General features: G+C 39.6%; 1 protein-coding gene and 1 pseudogene across 3 annotated transcripts in view; both read right to left on the bottom strand.

Annotated features, from left to right (window-relative positions):
• The window catches only part of TRIP4 (thyroid hormone receptor interactor 4), a 66,583-nt gene that overhangs the window by 33,083 nt on the left and 11,416 nt on the right, over nucleotides 1-22,084 (bottom strand). For 2 of the 3 annotated variants that reach the window (XM_019948135.3, XM_033851800.2), the window contains exons 4-9: nucleotides 20,178-20,390; nucleotides 18,072-18,150; nucleotides 15,295-15,424; nucleotides 13,190-13,405; nucleotides 9,118-9,244; nucleotides 709-896 (exon numbers count right to left, since the gene is read on the bottom strand). In XM_019948135.3, coding sequence (XP_019803694.2) covers nucleotides 709-896; nucleotides 9,118-9,244; nucleotides 13,190-13,405; nucleotides 15,295-15,424; nucleotides 18,072-18,150; nucleotides 20,178-20,390 — 953 coding nt within the window. The remainder of the gene's footprint in view (nucleotides 1-708; nucleotides 897-9,117; nucleotides 9,245-13,189; nucleotides 13,406-15,294; nucleotides 15,425-18,071; nucleotides 18,151-20,177; nucleotides 20,391-22,084) is intronic. The other variant, XM_073799724.1, reaches the window with a different exon arrangement.
• LOC101326263 (eukaryotic translation initiation factor 4B pseudogene) lies at nucleotides 914-8,439 on the bottom strand (annotated as a pseudogene).

The raw sequence follows: 22,084 nt of genomic DNA, 5'->3' as shown, positions 1-22,084 counted from the left end.
CCTCTACTTATCCCTCACTACTTCCCCCACTTTTTGCAGAAAAGGAATCTGTGGTAAGATAGCTTCTCAATATGGTTACTCAGATTAAAAGACAGATGTATAGATAGAAAAACAAAATCAGTTAGGCTGGTGTCTTCAAAAAACTAACAAATAGGCATAAAAACTTTGAATTTCCAATAGGATCAAACCATTAAGGTTGCTGAGTGATATATTATTGTACAAAGGCAAAGCCAAGAGAAGTTTTCTCAATAGACTTCCTTCCAAAGATGAAAAAACTTATGTTCTATTCTTTATTATGACTAGGATCCTTAGTCCTTCTAACCTCAGTTTTTTTAAAGCTATTCAGTAAAGAACAAGTCCATAACATGAATACATTGCTTAAAGTTCTATGTGCTGCAGAGTATTATAAATCATCGCTAGATTACTTTCATGGTAAGGTGTTACCTGCTATATTGGGTTGAGTAGCATCCGTCCCAAACTTATGTCCTCCCAGATGAATTCCAGTCCAAGTTTATGTAAAATCTTCCAAGATTCATTTCTGTCCTTACTATTTTTTTTTTTAATTTAATTTTTTATCTTTTGGCTGCACCGCATGGCATGCGGGATCTTAGTTCCCTGGTCAGGGATCGAACCCACACCCCCTGCAATGGAAGTACGGAGTCTTAACCACTGGACCACCAGGGAAGTCCGCCTCATTTCTGCCCTTACCTTTTAATCCCTCTGACAAGCAGAGAAGCCCAAGGCTGATGCATAGAGAGGCACCAGCCACCATCAAAGCCTTCCTGAAATTCTTGGTCCTGGATTCGAAACTGATGCCGACATGAACTGAACTCTAGTCCTGATCCTGCTGAATGGAAAGACTTCTTCTGTGAGGCTGCACCCGTCTGATCTATCCACTATACAGGAAAGAAACCAAACATATAATTTTGTCTGACAAGGGAAAAATCTGGGGTAGGTACACAAAATGAGATGAATTCTAATATTAATGAATCGTACTGGAAACATTCTCTTAGAAAAATGTATCCCATCTTTGTCTGAAACAGGGTCAAAAAACGTACAGAAGGTATAAATTCAGTAGGAGTCCCAGGTATGATAACATGGTCCCGTCTTAAAGGATAGTTAGATAATGTTGAATTCTCCACACACAGCTTCCTAATTCCAGCAACAGTACAACCATCAGACCAAATAATTGGTCTGTAATTATTTCCACTTTAAAATGATTAATGATCCATATTGGACAATTTCCCAGTATAATTCTGGGAATTATGGTTCAACAAATGAAGGTTCAACATTTTGGTCCATACATTCTTCATGTGCTTAAGGGACAGGGTCACATACTGTTACCATGCTAAAGCCAAACAGATGCTTTCGGGGGGCAGCAGTTCTGACTATTGGATGCATGAAGTATTCTCTTATCCTGAAATGAACAACTTGTCCCCCAAAAGACAGGATGAAGCACTACTGAAACAAGGCTCCCATCATGTAAAGAGAACACAAAATTACAGGGTACAGATAATTACAGGAGACTAAAGAGTCTTGGCAGTAGTTCAGTCAGAGAATGACAAGGGGTAACATTTCTTCCAGAGCAAGAAGACTGAGTGCTCTGAAAATTATTTTTTTTAAAAAAAGGCTCTATTAGGATGATGAGGTTTAGAGTTAGGTGTGTTGATTTTTTGATGTTTTATTTAATTATTTATAGGGAAAACAAAAATACTAGAATGGTAGTCTAGAGACTCCAAGCAATCATTTAACCCCTAAAGGTTTCAGTTTTCTCAACTGTAAAATGATGGAGTTGGACTAAATGAATCTCTAAGAATCTTTCTGCAATAAAATTTTATGACTGTAATCAATTGTTTCATAGCTTAAAAAAACCACACAAACATTTACTATTTAACTCAGTATATGTGAAAAGCATATAAAGTAGGGAGACATATAAAATATAAAAAAGATATGGTTCTTGCTTTCAAGGAACTTACAGTTCTATGAGAAGACAGACACATAAATAACTATCCAAAACATAAAGCAGATTTAAGTAAATACTACACAGGGATTTAAGTCCTTAAGCGGGAACACAGAGGCAGAACTGATCTATTATAGGGGAAATAGGTGATTTCATAAAACTGTTGGAGTATGAACAATCCCGAGGCCCAAATTGTCTGTTCTATCTCTATTACAGTTTTTGTTTATACTACCTGTTTTTCTACTTCACAGCTACTTTCCTAACTTAATCTTACTGTCTTTCAATAACACTATATTAGAGCCTGCTAACTAGTCTCATCTCCATTTTTAGCCTCTAAGTAACTCTCTACTGCCTTACTAACTGCAACACTAAATTGGGCCCTCATCATCTTCCCACTGTGCTACCTCAATAACCTGTTTTTTGGTCGCGTGGCATGTGTGATCTTAGTTCTCCGACCAGGGATCAAACCTGTGCCCCCTGCACTGGAAGCGTGGATTCTTAACCACTGGACCACCAGGGAAGTCCCTACTGCAATAATCTTCCTAGCAATTTCCCTGCTTCTGTCTTAGTCTTCCCTCTAATCCATTCTCTACATAGGCACGGAAGTCATGCCAATTGTCTGCTAAAGTTCTTCAAGGACTCTTCCTTGCCTACTGTAGAATAAAACTAAACTCCTTAGCATGAGACATAAGGACTTTCATGGTAAGATGTTACCTGCTATACTGGGCTGAGTAGCATCTGTCCCAAATTTATGTCCTCCCAGAACCTGTGAAATTGACCTTATTTGGAAACAGATGTAATCAACTTAAGATAAAGTCATACTGGATTAGGGTGGACACCAATCCAGTGACTGATATCCATATAAAAGGAGAAAACACACAGAGACAAAGACATATAGGGAAAAAGTCCATGAAAAGACAAAGGCAGAATAAAGTTACGCAGCTATAAACCAAGGGATGCCTGGGGCCATCAGAACCTCAAAGAGGCAAGGAAGCGTTCTCCCAGTTCTCCCATAGACATTCGGAGGGAGTATGGCCCTGCCGACACCTTGACTTCAGTGTTGAGAACTGTGAGAGAATAAATTTGTTGTCTTAAGACAACCAGCTGTGGTATTTTGTTATGGCTGCCCTAGGAAACTAATACACTTACTAGCGCAGTTTAATTTCTAACAGTACTTAATTACTTGTGGTTCTCCCAACCTACGATGCTCTCAAGCTGCTAAGCCTTTCTACATGTTATACCACCTACCTAGAATTCCCTCCCCAAATTTGTCTGCTTGGAAATTCCTATTCATCCCTTAAGTCACCTCTCAAAAACCATTTCTTTTGTGACTCCTCTGTGAGTTTATAATCTCTCTCCTAAACTCCTACTGTATCCATGACATGTGTCTATCATAGCAATTATCTTAAGGAACTGAAATTCTTTGTATTCAAACACATCTTCCCACTAAATTTGAAGTCCTTAAAAACTTTAAGGGCTCTTACTTTTTAATTTCCCAGCACCTAGCAAAGAACCTGGCATGTATACAGTGCTGAATGAGTATCTCCAGTCAAACTCCCTAAAGCACTGCTCTGATTGCATCTCTCTACTCAAGAACATTCTATGATTCACATTTATTTACAAAGTAAAAATGTGAAATCTTCCTAGCTAAACACTTAACTCTTTAGTGATCTGACTCTATCTACCTAACTACTCCATTTCTCATGATAATCCCTTTTAAAATTATTTATTTTATTTTGAACTTTAAAGATCAGATTTGTTTGGAGAAAACAAAAAACCCCACAACCTAAAGGATGGGATTTTACATCTCAAGACCTCTCCCAGGTATGAAGTCCATAGATTACAAATCACTTTCGTAGAAGATATTTCTGTACAAATTTTACATGTATTGAGGAGTGGGGTCATAAATGCCTGTTTGTTTTAACAGGGTGGCAGGGTAGAGGAATGGGGGGAAAAACAGCTTTTTTGGACACATCTATTTGGAAGGAGCAGACATGAAGAGAGCAAACCCTACTTTTGCATCATCTATAGCATATGGTTTAAAAAAATACCCTCTCAACCTTGGGTATCTCTAAAAGCCACTTCCTGGCTACTAGGCACTCCAAGCCAATTATTTAAAGTTACTTCACTTGGTATGTCTTTTAGGTCCACTGGGTAAATGATTATTATGCTCACTGCTGCAGCACTCATAAACCCCTGCATGGCTGGACAGGGTCTAACCTAGGACTGATGCGAGAGGAGACCAAGATGTCTTTTCTCTGCAGGTACCAATATTGCCCGTAAGGACACCATCTGTTGAGCTGACAGTACCAAGGTGCATATAAAAGCAAGCAAGTAAAGCTACTGTGTTGCAAGAGAAGCCAGGACCTTGTGAAATTGTTCTTCTCCATTATCATTTATTCTCTCAAGGGATGCTAAAAAAAAAAAAACAGAACCAAAAAAACCACACATTGGTCTAGGCCACATTATAAAGCCAAACATTGGTGTGGGATTTCACTTGGAGATAAGGAAACTTTTGTTTTTTAAAAAGCTCCCCAAACCCCAATCAAGGTTGTAAGAAAGGCTCCCAATTTAACCAACCTCACTTACCATCTAAGACTGGTAATTCTAAAGTTTTCTGAGGTGTCAAAGGGGTCAAAGTAGCAGGAGCATGAATGGCTGGAGAGAAGGAGTGAGTGTCAAAACATGAAGGAGCCAAGATTGGCTTGAGAAAAAGCAATGATGATTCCTCACTGAACAGCTCCCAGGGGTTCTAGAGAATGCTTAGGAGGTCAAGTATGTGACTTAAGCAGAAGCTGCCTGTGGGAAGGTAACAGGAAAGAGTAGTATGAGGAACACAAGACGATGACAAGAGTCTAAATTTTTAAAGCTTCAAGATTTCAACAGAATATGGATATATTTGAACTTTCAGAAGGGATAGTGTTTAAGAAAGGGTGAAACCACGACACATAAAAGACCTGGGAGGGGCTTCCCTGGTGGCGCAGTGGTTGAGAATCTGCCTGCTAATGCAGGGGACACAGGTTCGAGCCCTGGTCTGGGAGGATCCCACATGCCATGGAGCAACTAGGCCCGTGAGCCACAACTACTGAGCCTGCGCGTCTGGAGCCTGTGCTCCGCAACAAGAGAGGCCGTGACAGTGAGAGGCCCGTGCACCGCGATGAAGAGTGGCCCCCGCTTGCCACAACTAGAGAAAGCCCTTCCACAGAAACGAAGACCCAACACAGCAAAAATAAATTAATTAATTAATAAACTCCTATCCCCAACATCTTCTTTAAAAAAAAAAAAAAAAAAAAAGACCTGGGAATTCCCACAACCCCTAAGTGTTTCCTGCTCCAGGAGGTAAACAATTATGTGTTTACTGGAGGTCATACCATTTTCCCTATTACTGGTGCAAAATAATTCATCAAATCCCCAAGCTTCTTTTCAAACCATGATTTCCCCATTCATTTAGGTCACCAAACAGTCCTATTCTTCAGTGGCCTGTAGACTCACTCCCACCTAGCCCCCTGGGGGGTACAAATGAAGGAACTCCCCCATAGGCTGGCCCCAGTAACTCAGAATTAAATAAGAGGAGGGGCTGGCAGCCTCCTGGAGACTAAAACAACATCAGAGACTAAACCTACCTTGCCGAGGACGGAGAATTTATTCAGATAATGTTTGAGAATTCATGAATGCCATAATTGGATGATAAGAATTAAAGGTAGAAACCTCACACTCTTCCTTATACCTGCCTGCTGCCCAACCAGATTCAAGACACTGCATCACTATCACTGCCATTTTGCTAAACGGAGGCCCCTAGGCACTAATCACACAGGCAACTGCACGTGTCATAAAAACGCACCACAACTTTAAACGTACAGCATTAAAGGCTGTACGTCTCTCTCTGGCTACACTGGTGAGTCTCCAGTTAGTTCAATACTTTAAAGGCTGCAGCAGCATGCAAAAGAATTTCATTTTGTTTCTTTTTAAAAAAAAAAAAAAAGTTAAGAAAGGTCTCCAGGAGACGGTGAGTTTTATTTTGTCTTGTCTGGATGGAGGTTTGATTTGCTCTCGAATGTTCCAGGGTGGTGAGAGACTAGGAGAAAGCACAGAATGCAGAGGTCTATTCGGTGTAATCTTCTCCCTCATTTTCATCTTCACCATCAATGGCAAGAGCAGCATACTTGCTTGCAGAACTGAACTTAGAGGCTGGATTTTCTTCAGCTTTCTTTGGCTCAGGTGCAGATCTGGAGTCTTGATCCTTTTTGCCATCTTTCCTATCTGACTCCTTCCAGTGGTCTTTGTTCCCTCCATCTCTTGGACCACGGCTGGAATTTCCACTTTGGGCTTTTGGGGCACTCACCCCATCTACTTTATTTTCATCTTTCCTTACTGGTCCTTCCTCAGATGGTTGAGGTGGAACTACTTTCCCTCCACCACTTGTAGGGGACTGCTGCTCTGTGTCTGAGCTCTGAGATCAAGCAGGAGGGTTAGAACTTTGCTTCATCCAAGCATTCTCCTTTGGTGGAGGGGCTGGCATAACCTTTAGAGGCTGTTCGGATTTGGGAGGCTTAGAAGTTGGAGACTGACAGTCTTCCTCTTTATTGGGTGTTTCATTTTCTAGAGACTTCTCAGTCTCCTTCATGCATTTCTGCCAGATGTGGCTGAGGTCCCCATCTGTGATGACTCACTTCCTGTCCTCGACCGTTCCCGTTCCTGAGTTTCTTCACTTCGCCAGCTTGGGTGTCTCTCCCGAGGCCGTCGTTCTAGTTCTGGCTCATCCAGCTGACGCTGCGGTTTCTCCTATTCCTTCTGTAGCCACTCTTCTACTTCTCGTTCTCTAGCAGCTGTGTCAACAGGCTTTGCCCCTTCAAAGATAGAGGCTGCTCGACTGGACTGGGACGTGCTAGCAGTGGAATCATTTTCCTCAGGAGTACTATGAGGCTTTAGGTTCAGTTTGGGTCTTTGGGGGGGACCTCTATCATCACACCTATAATCATCCCGAGAGTAATCATCTCTGGAGCTCCATGACCGGTCATCTCATCTGTCATATCTGTCTTCACAGCGGTCCCCGCCTCCTCTGTAGTCGTCATCCCTACGGTACCCACTACCAAATGCTCTTCTGCCACTGCCTATCCTGGAATCGTAGCCTCTATCATAGTCTCTGCTGCCTTGGTCATCATAGCGATCTCAGCCCCCATATCAATCCATGTCCCGGCGTGGGCCATCAAGATAACTGTCCCGATACCCATCACGATATCGGTCTGAATCATAACGATCTGGATACTTGTCTCCAAAGCTATCATCACCTCTTCTAGGTGGGTAGTCATCAAAGCTGTAGCAGGACGGACCCTCCAGTCTGTATCTGTTTTGTCAGAATCCCAATTTCTATCTCAGCCAAAAGAATGATCATCCCTGTCTTTATCCTGTGCTTGATCAACAACGTCCACTCCAATTCTCCTGTTACCTAGAGACTCTTCATTGAGGCTCAGGGCACTGAGCAAGGAATCCAGGTCCTCAAACTCAGCATAACCAAAACCTTTCAACCCTCAGGATCACTGGGTTCACGTGGTAAAGGCACTGCACTGATATTTAATCCTCTAAAGAATTCCTTAATGGAGTCTTCTGTCACATCATAGGGCAGGTTCCCTAGAAAAGCAGTGTAGGGTGGTGATTTGGTCAATATTGGGTTCCCAAGCAGCCCATGGAGCAGTGGGCAGAATGGAACGGTCAATTGGAGGTGCCCTATACACATCATCATCATTATTATGCCAAGTGGTTGAAACATCTCCTTCTAGGTCATCTGTTCCATCAGCCCACCTGACTGGTTTGGGGACATAGGTGCTTCCTCCACCAGTCCCTCTATCCTCAGCCAGGAAGTCTGTTACAGAGACAGTCTTCCCCTTCTTATTCTTCTTTTTTGCTGAGGCTGCCATGTTTGGAGAGGGAGAGAGAATGCAAAGGTTATTTATTTATTTGGTTGCTCCGGGACTTAGTTGCAGCAGGCTGGCTCTTTAGTTGCAGCTCGAGGGCTCCTTAGTTGTGGCTTGCTGGCTCCTTAGTTGCAGCACGTTGTCTCCTTAGTTGTGGCATGCACACTCTTAGTTGCAGCATCCATGTGGGATCTAGTTCCCTGAGTAGGGATCGAACCTGGGCCCCCTGCATTGGGAGTGTGGAGTCTTAACCACTTCGCCACCAAGGAAATCCCGATAATCCTTTTTATGAGTACTATCTTGGTAGTCTAAATTCACTATTCCCTATGTAGTTGATCCTTGAGCAACATGGGTTTGAGCTGTGTGGGTCCACTTATAAGTGGATTTTTTTCAATAGTAAATACTACAGAACTACATGATCAGCAGTTGGTTGAATCTGTAGATGTGGAACCTACTGTGGATGTGGAACTGCTTTACAGAGGGCCAGCTGTAATTAATACACAGATTTTCGACTAGGCAGAGGGCCAGTGCTCCCAACCCTCCCTTGCACTGTTTAACTGCATATATGTATATACGTGTTTGTGTGTGCATCCCACACCTTATTCCTATAGTTAATTCTGATTGGAATTTTTTTTCCCACCATCCCCAAACACCATTTTCTTGGATACCTACTTTTAAGGAATGCCAGCTTCCCTATAAAAGCCTCTTTTATTCCTCTCAACTGTCTTTCCCTCCTTTGGGTTTCCACTGTACTTTATTTATATTTCTATTAATATTAGAGCTGCCTATGTAATCTTTTCCTCTACTAGTCTATGCATTCTTTGAGGATAGAAGCAGTGTCTGGTTGATCACTTACTTCTGTGATTATACATATTAGATGCTCAAGGTACCTGATGGCAAAATGAATGACAACAATGAGTAAGTGAATTAATGTATTAATTTAAAACACCACACTATGGGACTACCCACATTCTATAAAAGATAGAGAAAGAACATTAACAAGAGGACCATGGGATTATTGTTTAAAATCTCTATAGTACTTAACAAAACCTTCTCTTGGGAAATGCTCAAATGATAACTTGTCACAAGTGCTGCAAAAAAACTGGAAAAATTGGGTCAGAGTATAAGATGGGTAGGAATACTGAGAGATCAGACTGGTATCTACAGCCTATGAAACAGGCACATTTGAAAGGAGAAATATCTGGGCCCAAACTTTTCCCATCATCAGAGCAAAGGTCCACTAACCTGGGGAGGCGACTGGTACAGGTTGGGATTCACCAGAAGTCCTAAAGGCTCTTCAGAAGATCTATCCAATTTGGTCGGTGGTTGGTTCAAGGTTCCATTGGCAAGGGCATGTATTGCCTCATCTAGTCTGTGATAACAAACAAAAGGATGCAATAATTGGTAATGTCCTATGCTAAGAATATCTTTATTTAGCACACACATAAAACTCTTCAACAGTAATAAAACTTGACACTCAAAGAGGGGTCCATGGATGACCTTCCCTGCTCCCCCTACCAACTTCCCCTTCTCTTCGCTCCAAGAACCCTAAGGAGTAGGAGTTGGTAGAAGTTCCAGAACACTAAGAAAATAGGTAGGGCACAAGACACTCATTCACCTCTTTAACAAGATTATTAGAAATGCCAAGATTAGAAAAGGTGCCTAGAAACAGTCTGACCCATAGAAGAGTATTCTATGGCAGCCTATTTCTCAACACCTTCAATTATTCTTCTGCCCACTCAGCAGTCCCTCTCCACTCTTCCACGCTGATCTGAAGTCTATCCTTGCTTCACTGCCCAAAACTTCTAAGGAGGCCCTATACCAGCCCAGTACAAAAGTACTTATTCCTTTCTCTGAAGTCCTGTAGCACTTACTATTTAAACAGTCATCAAATATACCCAATGTTATCCAGCGTCTATGGTGTTTGCTATGGATATTTGGCTCTCAACCTATAGAAGAATGTGATGATTTCATTTAAAGATTATGGAACTAACCCTACTGGTTAGCAAGAGATCATAGGTCTTGCAGGAACCATATCTTATTCTGCTCTACAGCTCTTCATTACTTGCTGCTGTACTCCATGTCCCTGACAGATGCTTGACAAATGTTTGTGGATGATGATTCTAAAGCACGATATAATGAAAAGCTTCTACTAGTAGGAAAGGCTGGACCTGACCTTGAATACAATTAAAGAGATATTTGTTAGGAACCTCTTATACACAAGGCAACTTAAAAGGAGAGGAGGACAGGGCTCCTGCCTTCAGGAAGCTTTAAATCCAAGTGGCAAGTTTAAGACAGCTATAAAGATGATAAACAAAACAGGAAGGATGCAATTATTACTGTAAGATAGATACAATCCATTTGGTGGTTATTATCCCATCATCCCATGTGTTGTACCAAGTACATTCAAAGGGGAGGTAGATATCTGAAAGGCAAAGATGGGAGGACGGATATCCAAAGTAAGGAAAAAGCAGAAACAAAGGCATGAACCAAAAAACAAAACAAAACAAGAACTTGAGGTAAGAGGCAAGTCTAAAATAGGGGGCTTCCCTGGTGGTGCAGTGGTTGAGAGTCCGCCTGCCAATGCAGGGGACACGGGTTCGTGCCCCGGTCCGGGAAGATCCCACATGCCGCGGAGTGGCTGGGCCTGTGAGCCATGGCCATTGACCCTGTGCGTCCGGAGCCTGTGCTCCGCCACGGGAGAGGCCACAACAGTGAGAGGCCACATACAGCAAAAAAATAAATAAATAAATAAAATAGGATGGGGATGATGGAATCTAAAGGAAGGAAATAGATTTGAGACCTAGTACACTGGTTAAGTATATCTAGAACTCTAGAATCTATGAAAGAAATAGTATAAATAGCTAATCAATATATTTTTAGAATGCTCAGACTTACTGGCACATAAGCAAAGCAAAGCAAAAAAAAGTGAATAAAAATTATGATGAAATACCATTTTTCCTGTATCAGAATGGCAAATGTATTTTTTTAATTGTTGAGAAAGAGATGAAGAAACTAGCATCTAGGCACCTGGTGTCAAAAAGTCAAAAAATATGCACAAATTTAAATTTTGAGATACTGTCCGATTTCACCTCTAAAAGGCTGTACCATTTTTTATTGAACATAAAAATGATTTTTCTTACACATAAAAATGATTTTTCTTACTATAAAAGCAATCAATGTTTATTACAGAAAAACTAGAAGATGCAAATTAATAGAAAGAAAATGAAAAATTCGTAAACCCATCACCCAGAAATAATTTTATTTTTTCTTTATATCTGTGTAGCATATATATAATAGTTAAAAACAAATTAATTATTTTGAAGTTAGTGGTAGAATTTGTTTTAGGGAGAGAATAACCTCTGATTAGGAAAATTCTGTGATGGATTTGCCACATATGAAAGAGAAAGACCGAGGACTGGACCGCGTAGAAAGCATTACTGTGTTCACCAATATCCAGTTTTCTGTGTGTGTGTGTGTGTGTGTGTGTGTGTGTGTGTGTGTGTGTGTGTGTGTGTGTGTGTGTGTGAGAGAGAGAGACAGAGACAGAGACAGAGACAGAGAGACAGAGAGATATGTATGCCATTTCCAAAACGTGGAGTGAGATCTCCACGTGCTTTCTTTTCAGTACTGTGCTAGAGCTAATATGTGTATCTTTTCTCAACTCTGTTCAGTGACTTCATGTTGGTAACTTGAAATTGGCTGTAATGTAAATTTTTTTCAATAAACTTTATTTTTTAGAGCAGCTTTAGGTTCACAGAAAATCTGAATGGAAGGTTCAGAGACTTCCCATTTACCTCCTGCCCTCACATATGCACAGCCTCCCCCATCATCAGCTATCCCTCACTAGAGAGGTACATTTGTTATAATTAATCAATCTATATTGACACATCAGTATCACCAAAATCCATAGTTTCCATTTGGGTTCACTCTTGGTGTTGAGACTTGAACATTTTAATATTCCCGTCCTTAGTAAGAGGGCATATCCATTTTCCTACACTCAAAGATTATGCAATATTATAAATTATAAATTTCAGACAATTTAATGATACATTATGTTTCAAAATGTGCATTTCCCTGATAAATAGCTGAGCATCTTTTCAAATGTTTATTGGCTATTTGTATTTCCTCACCTGTAAATTGTCTGTTCTTAGCCTTTGCCCATTTTTCTACTGGATGTGTCTTTTTAACTTGCAGCTCTTCATATACTATGGATATTGCTCTTTTGAACTGTTAAAACCGTTTAAAATGTTTTCTCTCAGTATTGTACTTCTTTATGTGATTTAAAATATCTTTGTCTTTTTGACTTTTGGGTTTTGTATCTTGCTTAGAAAGAACTTTATCATACCAGGACATTAACTATATTCTCCTAAATTTCTACTATTCTATTTCTTTCTGATCCTTTTATTTCTTTTGCATTTAACTCTTACTTTTCTTCTCTTTTTTTTTTGGCCACACCACTTGGCTTGCAGGATCTTACTTTCCCAACCAGGGATCAAAACCAGGGCCCCAGCAGTGGAAGCTTGGAGTCCTAACCACTAGACTGCCAGGAAATTCCCTTGCACGTAACATACATACATACATACATACATACATACATTCATTTATTTATTTATTTCTCATTGTGGTGGCTTCTCCTCTTATGGAGCACAGGCTCTAGGCACATGGGCTTCAGTAGTTGTGGCATGCTGGCTCAGTAGTTGTGGCTCGCGGGCTCTAGAGCGCAGGTTCAGTAGTTGTGGCGCACGGGCTTCGCTGCTCCGCGGCATGTGGGATCTTCCAGAACCAGGGATCAAACCTGTGTCCCCTGCATTGGCAGGCGGATTCTTAACCACTGCACCACCAGGGAAGTCCCTGCATTTAACTCTTTAGTCAAACTTATTCTCACAGTATGCTTTGAGGTAGAGATCTAATGTAGATTTTTTTCAAAGCTGATGGACCATCATTTATTTAATCCTTCCCTTACTGTTTAGAAAAGTTTTACACAACTATAGACACACACCCATACACACACAATGCAGACGCATGGGTCTCTTCCCAGATTCTATTATATTTCATTCATCTATTCCTGTGCCCAAACTGTACCTCACTGTTTTAAAAACAGTTTTTTATAAAACTACAGTAGTTATCTAGTAGGTCAAGCGGCTCTCGCTGTTCAATTCCAAAATTTTCTTAGCTACTATTCCATGTTTCTACTCCAAATGAATATGTTGCTCTAAAAATTAACAAAAATAACAGACTCGTTAAAGGGGGGCGCAAATCCTTTACAGTTAAACTGCCCCCTTCTTTCAGACCCTTTCTGGTGTTGTCCACTTACTTGCTGTGATACTCAGTTAGAGGATTTTCATCTTCCATGATCTTCCTGCCTGCAAAGTCAATGGCGATCTTCTTCGAGAGCCGAGAGGCATGTCGAAATTCTCTCAGCTCCTCCTCTCGCTTCTGTAGGGCTTCCCGTTCAATTTTGGACAACCACTGGTTAGAATCACTGGCAAAGTAATCTGACTCATCATCAATGACATGGGTCCTTCGAATGCTAAGGAAAAAAAAAAGAACACATGGCAGTTAGGTCACCTGTTGACAAACAGGGACTTGATTACTGGGAAGCTGTTTCAAGTAGCTCACTCTTCTGCTGTCCTGAAGGTTATTATCTCAAATATAGATGCTCAAGAACGTTCCAAAACTAGGTCAAACTCTGCCTGATTTCCAGCTTCTGCGTATACCTTATTCCCACTGCAGACTCAGCTCAGCTCTTAGAACGAATCTAACCCTTGGGGAGGAAAAGACACAGCACCAAAATCTATTGTCCTCCTATTTTCTTACTAGTCCAGCCCTCACCTTCTTATAACTGGGATTATGTCTGATTTTGCCGCATCTGAGTTCATGTCTTGGCAGCTTACTCAATATCCTAGTCCTTCTACAATTGGGACCTAGACTATTCCTGCTAGGCCCAATTGCCGCTATTTCCCTTAGAAACTGGAGTTCCATCCTGGATTCTGAGTCCTATAAGCTTATTCTTAGGATATCTTTAATACTCTACTACTATATGTCAGTTTTCACCACCTCCCCCATCCCCACCCCAACCCTATCCCCAGTCCCTCATTTAACATATTTACAAGGGCCAAGTTCCAAGATATGACAATCAGGCCTATTTCTAAGATCATACCAACAAAGAAATTAACAACTAGAAGGAATCTTGATGATCCAACTCTCTCCTTCTACAGATAATAAACCTGGGCGTCAAAGAAGTTAAGTGACTACTCCAAAATCATAAATCAGTCTCAACTGCATAATTAATAATTAGTATGATATATTCAGGCATAGTGAAATACTGAAATCAGATTCAGATTTCATTCTTTCAGGACTCAGCTGGAATTATAAAAGTTTTAAAGTGGACTAAGAGTGGTACTATACACAAACCTACATAATGAAATTGGCGTCCTTAGAAACTCACCAGCATAAGGGCAATGCCAATAGGGAGAGACCCTTTTCCAGTTTCTGTTTATCAAAAAATGTACTCTATTTCTAATGATAAGTTTCACTGAGTAAGGATAAAAGTGATATTTAAGGATGAAGAGCAAATATTAGTCACAAACCTTGTGATGGGCTTATTAACGAAGAGCTTTCAAAGTATATCTCATGTATTCACAGCAAATGATTTGAAAGCAGCAGGTGTGTCTAACCAAAGGATTATAATGCTAGGAATAGACATATTCAGTTACCACAGTAAGAGATGCAGGGTCTTTCTAAGGATTCTCACATGGCCACTTGAGAAGTGAGCATGTAAGTCCTATTTAAACATTCTTTGCCACTAATTGGTCTTCAATACATATTTTTTCCAGAAGAAGAAAAAAATGAAAGAGAAAAAAATTAAAAACAGAACTAACAAATCCATAAATCTGTCTCCTAAAGAGAGGTGAGTGGGCTCAATGACAAAAGTGTAGGAGTGTAAAACTCAGTTTAGGGACATTATTGAATCAGAAAACAAATTTAGTGTCAAAGGAAAAAGGGAGGATAAATCATGTCTTCCCATGAGGTGGTGTTAACACTCTCCCAGAGACAGTTTCTTATGAAGTATCCAGAGGCCCCCCAACAGTTTGCACATGGTAGGCACTCTAACATATGCTGACTGAATAAATGATGGTTTCAAGTAAAACAAGTGGGGAACTGTGTCAACCCAAATCAACTTTCCATGGGGTACACTAGCATTTGCCAAGAATCAAAAAATATTGCAGGGTAGGATCCTCTCGGTGGGAGCCTATCTTATTCAGACATGATTCAAAAACAAGCTGTAGACCTCCTCCACAGAGCATCTGGCTCTTCTTTTGTTGTAAACACTTTCATAGTCCACCCTAAGAAGGTATCAAGTGCCAAAATAATGGACTACTCTATTTCTTAGCATTTTTTATTTTAACCACATCATACCTAGTTCTGTCAAACTCTAACAGTTTGTCTTTATGCTTGATAGCTTTCTCCAGACCAGATTTAAATCGCAATTCTTGATGACGAACAAGGTCCTTGGTAGAGATGTCCACTTTTCCAGAATTCTCTGTCCCTGAAATTCAATAAGGAAATCAAATGGTGTCAGTGAATCATACCAATTAGTTGTATCGCTGTGCAGCAAAGAACAAAATATCAGTAGATCTGGCTGTGCCCCTAATGACTGACAGCCTTCATTTCAATGGAAAACAAACAGGTACACAGGCCAGGCTTTACTTGTCAGGCATCAAGCAGCGCTTGAAACATAATACATTCTCAATAAATGTTAAGGATCCACTTCTTCCCTTATGGAAATGTGGATCACTAAGGGTAACAAACTGTTTAACAACACAATATAAAAATGCCTTATAAGAAAAACTTTATTGAGTGGGGCTAAATATCACCTTTGAACATACTTTTATATATCAAAGCTAAGAACTAAATAATAAAAGGAAAAAAGAGAAGAAATTGCACAGAGGGACAGAAATGAATAATGAGAACTTATCAGATGCTAAGGCACTTCATACGTACTATAGTACTTAATTCTCACTATAACCCTGTAAGACAGTTTATATTATGTTTATTTTACAGATAAAGAAACTGAAATTCAGAGACATTAGTAAATTTACTGAGTTCAGTAAGTCAGAAATTAAAAGGTAGAAACAAAATTTAAAGTTAGGTCTGTCTGGACTTCCCTGGTGGTGCAGTGGTTAAGAATCCGCCTGCCAATGCAGGGGACACGGGTTCGAGCCCTGGTCCGGGAAGATCCCACATGCTGCGGAGCAACTAAGTCCGTGCTCCACAACTACTATGCCTGCACTCTAGAGCCTGTGAGCCACAACTACTGAGCCCACGTGTCACAACTACTGAAGCCCGCACGCCTGGAGCCCACGCTCCGCAACAAACGAAGCCACCACAATGAGAAGCCCATGCACTGCAACGAAGAGTAGCCCCCACTCGTCGCAACTAGAGAAAGCCCACATGCGGCAACAAACACCCAACGCAGCCAAAAATAAATAAATAAATTTAAAATAAAATAAAATAAAGTTAGGTCTGTCTAACTCTAAAGCCCACATTCATTCCTCGGCCCATGTGTTATCTTCCTTTGTGACAACATACCATAAATCTATATATCCTAGAAAAGATAGCCATAAATTATGATAGAACCAAGATCTAAAATGTGTTAGGAAAACAACTAAGCTATAATGAAGGCCGACCTTTCCCTACACCTAAAACTCTAGGCTATTTAAAGTCCTAAAAAGAAATAAAGTCCTGTCAAATCTTTCTTTTAAAATTTAAAAAAAAAGAGGTTGATTCTTGTGTTCTGAATATAAGAAAAGCACTGAGAACTACCTTTTCTCATAATAACGACCCTAGAAAAATCCAAATGGAAAAAATATGGAGACATGTTCTACCTCATTAATAATAATAATAATAAATTACGACTATAAAAATAAAATAACATGAAATGTCAAAACCCAATAGTGATAGGTTTTGGGGTAAAATACTAATATTGTTGTAGACTAGTAAAATATTTTGGTAAAGTAATACGGCAAATACATCTTAAGTGTCAAAAATGATAATATTCTTTGACTCAGTAATCCCATTCTTAGGAATTTATCCCAAGGAAATAAATCAAAGATATAATATTAACAAAGTTGACCACTTGTGGTATTATTTATAATTCGGAAAGAGTCAAAATATCCAGTAATGAGGAAATAGATAATCAATTATAATAAATAAATTTAATGACTATTTTTAAGCACTAAAAATTACAAATATGAAGAATATATGGCAACATAAACAATAATTATAAAACAGTTAAAAAAGGAAAAACGTAAAATTCTATATACACTAGGATTGCTACTTCATAATACCAACCAACCTATCTATATTTAAAAAACAACTATGAATTAAAGCAGGAACAAAATATTTGCACAAATGGAAAGTAATGAGTATATTGTTTTCCCTTTAAAAATGTCCTTAACTATTTTTGTCATGCTTTTTTTAACTATAAAAAACTTTGAAGAGTTGCAAAAAAATTAAGAGTTCCTGTATACCTTTCATTCATCTTCCCTTGTTAGTATCTTATCTCACATAACCATAGTACAATTATCAAAAGTAAGAAATTAACAATAGTACAATACCATTAACTATATTACAGACTTTATTTGGATTTCAACTTTTTTTCCACTAATATTATTTTTCTGTTTAGGGATCCGATTCAAGATCCTACAATGCAATTAGTTGTAGTATCTCCTTAGTCTCCTCCAAACCGTTACGATTCTTCAGTCTTTCCTTGTCTTTCATGATCTAGCACATCTCCAATTCTTAAACTTTCATCCAATAATTTTAGCATCTACTGGTGGATCTTGCCTGTAGCAATTACTATCAATACTACTGTGGTGTTGACATGGTAATTTTCTGTTACCATAATTCCTTCACTTTATTAATTGGAATTCTATAAGAGCAGTTCCTTCTCTCCCATTTATTCATTTATTCAGTTACTTCATGACATTAATTTTATTCTTTGGGTTATAATCCAATAGTATTATTATTAGTTTTTTTGCTCAATGTTAGGTGGTTTTAATAAGAACTTAAAAAAAAATAAACGAGTAAATAAATCGCATCTTACATACCAGGATACAAGTAAGAGAAACAATCACAGATACAACAAAATGTATCCATAACTACAGTGACCCGATTAGAAGACTGCTGCCTACCTGACATGAGCTTCTTCAGCAGTTTCTGGCTCTTGTTTGAGTCACGCTGTAAAATATCCTGTTCTTCACGAGTACATACCTATAAAGTAATGAGTAAGACACATGATCCAATAGTTAAATGATAGTGTTTGCTTGATATACTTAAAAAGTAACCTCAAATTACACATTAGATATGGCAATAAAATAGACTGTCAGTGTTTTTTAATCCAGACAAGTATACCAAAAAAAAAAGTATACCCAAATGAGTTTTGCCCTAGTCTCTTTCCATTTCTCCCTTCTTTTATGAACCATACAAAAAACTGCTATCACTACAAGTGTCCCTGAATGACAGTTAAAAAAAAAAAATCTAACCTATTTTCAAAAGATAAAGATTTGCCACCACTGAGAATATTGAAAACATATACAAGACTTTTTTTTATAGCTTTCCAGTTCTAATCGTGAAATCCAAGTCTTACAAGAGAATTGCTAAGCAAGTGTCTTATTTATTTATGTATTTATTTTTGACTGCGCCATGCGGCACACAGAATCTTAGCTCCCTGACCAGGGATTGAACCCATGCCCCCTGCAATGGAAGCAGGGAGTCTTAGCCACTGGACAGCCAGGGAAGTCCCACAAGTGTCTTATTAAAAAGAGCCAGAAAAAGAAGCAGTGAAAACTAGGCTAGCTTTTATATGTATTTTGCTTCTTTGCCTTCAAACATTACCTGCTTATAAAGTAATAAACACATTAAGCAAAGAAAAAGTTTGGTTTCTTATCAAATCACTAGAAGTGTAAGAAGGGAGGTTACTTAAAAGCAGAAGGGTTACTTAAAAACAATTTCATATTAAGTTTATGAAACTGCAAGACCTCAAGGCCTATCTGCTTTACATTACTCTGTTTCTTGAATTCACCGAAGGATCCAAGGGACCTAACAGAAAACACTGTACTTGCTAGCAGTTGCCTGAGTGGCACACAGCAGCTGTAGGGTGTTTCTCTAGAGAAAAGCCCCATATGGGAGGACATTTGCTGCTGTTTTATGAACATTTTTGATGTTAGATACTACATTTTTCAGGTCATCCATTGTCTATCAGCTTATCATCTGAGTACATTAAAAAATTAAAGGCCCCACCAGAGAAGGGAAAACAAAGCAAAACAAAATGTATACCTTCACCAATACCAAATGCCATTGCTTCTGCCAGTCAGCTCAACTGGCAGAATAAGCCTTCCAGATAACTCACTAGGGTGTTTGTAACAGAGTCATTACAACTACACTTTTGAGGTCACTTACTCAGATAATGAGGAGCTATAAAAAGGAGGTGTTGGGCTTCCCTGGTGGTGCAGTGGTTGAGAGTCCGCCTGCCGATGCAGGGGACACGGGCTCGTGCCCCGGTCTGGGAAGATCCCACATGCCACGGAGCGGCTGGGCCCGTGAGCCATGGCTGCTGAGCCTGTGTGTCCAGAGCCTGTGCTCCACAAAGGGTGAGGCCACAACAGTGAGAAAAAGAAGCTATAGACTTGAGGATTACATCACAGAGGCTCTGTAACTCTAGGAATATGAGCCACATCTGAAGACTGACAAAAATTTTTGACATTTCAGGCCCTAAAGTTTTCTTGAATTGAACTTAATCTGACACAAGACTTAGATCCCTCAACAAGGTATGTTCTCAAAACCTTCTCACAAATAGGCCTCAGTTCTAGGATATCTACTTGGGTTTTTTTTTTTTTTTTTGTACGCGGGCCTCTCACTGCTGTGGCCTCTCCCGTTGCGGAGCACAGGCTCCAGACGCGCAGGCTCAGCGGCCGTGGCTCACGGGCCCAGCCGCTCCGCGGCATGTGGGATCTTCCCAGACTGGGGCATGAACCCGTGTCCCCTGCATCAGCAGGCAGACTCTCAACCACTGCACCACCAGGGAAGCCCTCAACTTGGGTTTTTGACTAAATTTTACCGGTGGCACAACAATGTAAATCAACTATACTTCAATAAAAACAATAAAATTTAAAAATAAAAAAAGAATTTACTGGACACCTTAGGGAAGAAATTTACTAAGAAAAAGAGAAATTACTAGGGGTGTGAATGTCCCTATGTATAAAACTGAAGAGTAGTAAAATAGGAAAGAAACAATTTACCAGAGTACCACAGAATAAGCAGGGGCCGGAACCCTCTTGTTCACAGACAATACGCCCACAGATCAGACAGTTATTGATCAGCTTGTGCTTCTGGCCCAGGCAATCACAAGTGTGGCGACCAGGGATCAGGACTGCAAGCTTGTCCTGTCCCTCTTTTGTATATAAACTGACAAACTTCGTCTTCTTCTTTAAGGAGCTGCTGTTCTCTTGTGCCTGATCGTACAAAGATATCAGAAATAACATCAAATAATTAATGACAATGAAAACAGTCAAGAGAGAAAAACCTCAGTTCTGTTCAATAATAACTTACACCCTACCCAGCAACCATGGAAGAAGGAAGTAGGAGAAATACAAATGAGTTATAATCAAGGGTCTAAGTAAAGATTATGCCCTAGAAAAACTAGCTAATATACTCTGCTTTTTCTGCTAGTAGCTGTCAGCCCTGGTGGAAGGTAAATGTAGCAATAAAAGCTGTTTATGTGACATATTTATGTATAGCTAAATTGGAGATCATAGAAAACAAAAATGCCTCTAAAAGCAGATGATATTCACAGATCTGGAAATAAGAACAATCAGTAAAGTAAGAAAAATCTATAAAAAACTGACTCAATAAGAAAAAGACAGATAACACAGTGGAAAAATGGGCAAAGGACCTAAACAGGAACTTCATAAAAGAAGATATCCAAACAGCCAACAGATACATGAAAAGGTGCTCAACTTCATCAGTCATCAAGATAATATAAAATAAAACCAGTGTAATACCATTGCACACCAACCAGAATAGCTAAATTGAAAAGACAGAAAATACAGAGCGTTGGCAAGGATATAGAACAATTAGAACTCTCACACACCGTTCGTGGGAGTGTAAACTGGTATCTACTAAAGCTGAGCATATGTATATCCTGTGACCCAGCAATTCACCTCTTGGACATATACTCAAAAAAAATGGGTAAATATGTTCAACAAAAGACATATACAAGAACATTCACTGCAGCATTAGAATTGGAAAACTACCCAAATGTTCAACAGTAGATTGAATATTCACTTAACAGAATCCTATATAGCAATGAGATAAACCATGTGACACAAAAGAGTATATACTATTTAACTCCATTTATACAAAGTTCATAAGCAGGCAAAATTAATCTATGATGTTCAAAGTCAAAATGGTGTTTTCCCTTGGGAGGGTTGTCATTGTGGGGCACATGGGAGTTTTTTAGAGGAATGGTAATGTTTTATTTCTGGCTATACAGGTATGGTAGGTTTGTGAAAATTCATTTATTCACTTCTGTATGTATGTTATAAAATAAAAACTTTAAAAAGAGAACTATATCAGCCTCTGCCTTAGTCCATTCTGGCTGCTGTAACAAAATATCACAGACTAGGTAGCTTATAAACAACAGAAACTTATTTCTTATAGCTCTGGAGGCTGAAGTCCAGGTTCAGGGTACAAGCATGGTTGGGCAAGGGCCCTCTTCCAGGTCACAGAAATTACTTCTTTGTTGTATGTGGCAAAAGGGGTTAGGGACTGTGAGGTCTCTTTTATAAGAGCACTAACCCCATTCATGAGGACTCCACCCCCATGACATAAGAACCTCCCAAAGGCCCCACTTCCTAATTCACACTGGGCATTAGCATTTTAAGGTATGAATTCTCAGTGGTACACAAACATTCAGACCACAGCAGCTTTTGACACTTAAGGTGCATAGATGCCTCTCCTCTGGTGTAGTCCTACTTTCCCTTTAAATTGAGAGTTTCTCAATCATTTCCAGAGACTGAAGTTTCAAAGAAAAATCTCAGGAGTCCTAGTGGATAGGAGAGTTATAACAATGAAGGTAACAATTCTTTGGTTACTATAAAGAGAGGTAACACGCCCTAATGTCCAAAGCCAAAACTTGAGATATACA

Source organism: Tursiops truncatus, chromosome 2 (assembly GCF_011762595.2).
Source record: "Tursiops truncatus isolate mTurTru1 chromosome 2, mTurTru1.mat.Y, whole genome shotgun sequence".
NCBI classification, from domain to species: Eukaryota; Metazoa; Chordata; class Mammalia; order Artiodactyla; family Delphinidae; genus Tursiops; species Tursiops truncatus.
The sequence above is the reverse complement of the archived record's forward strand: the minus strand, read 5'-3'. Positions and strand labels throughout refer to the sequence as shown.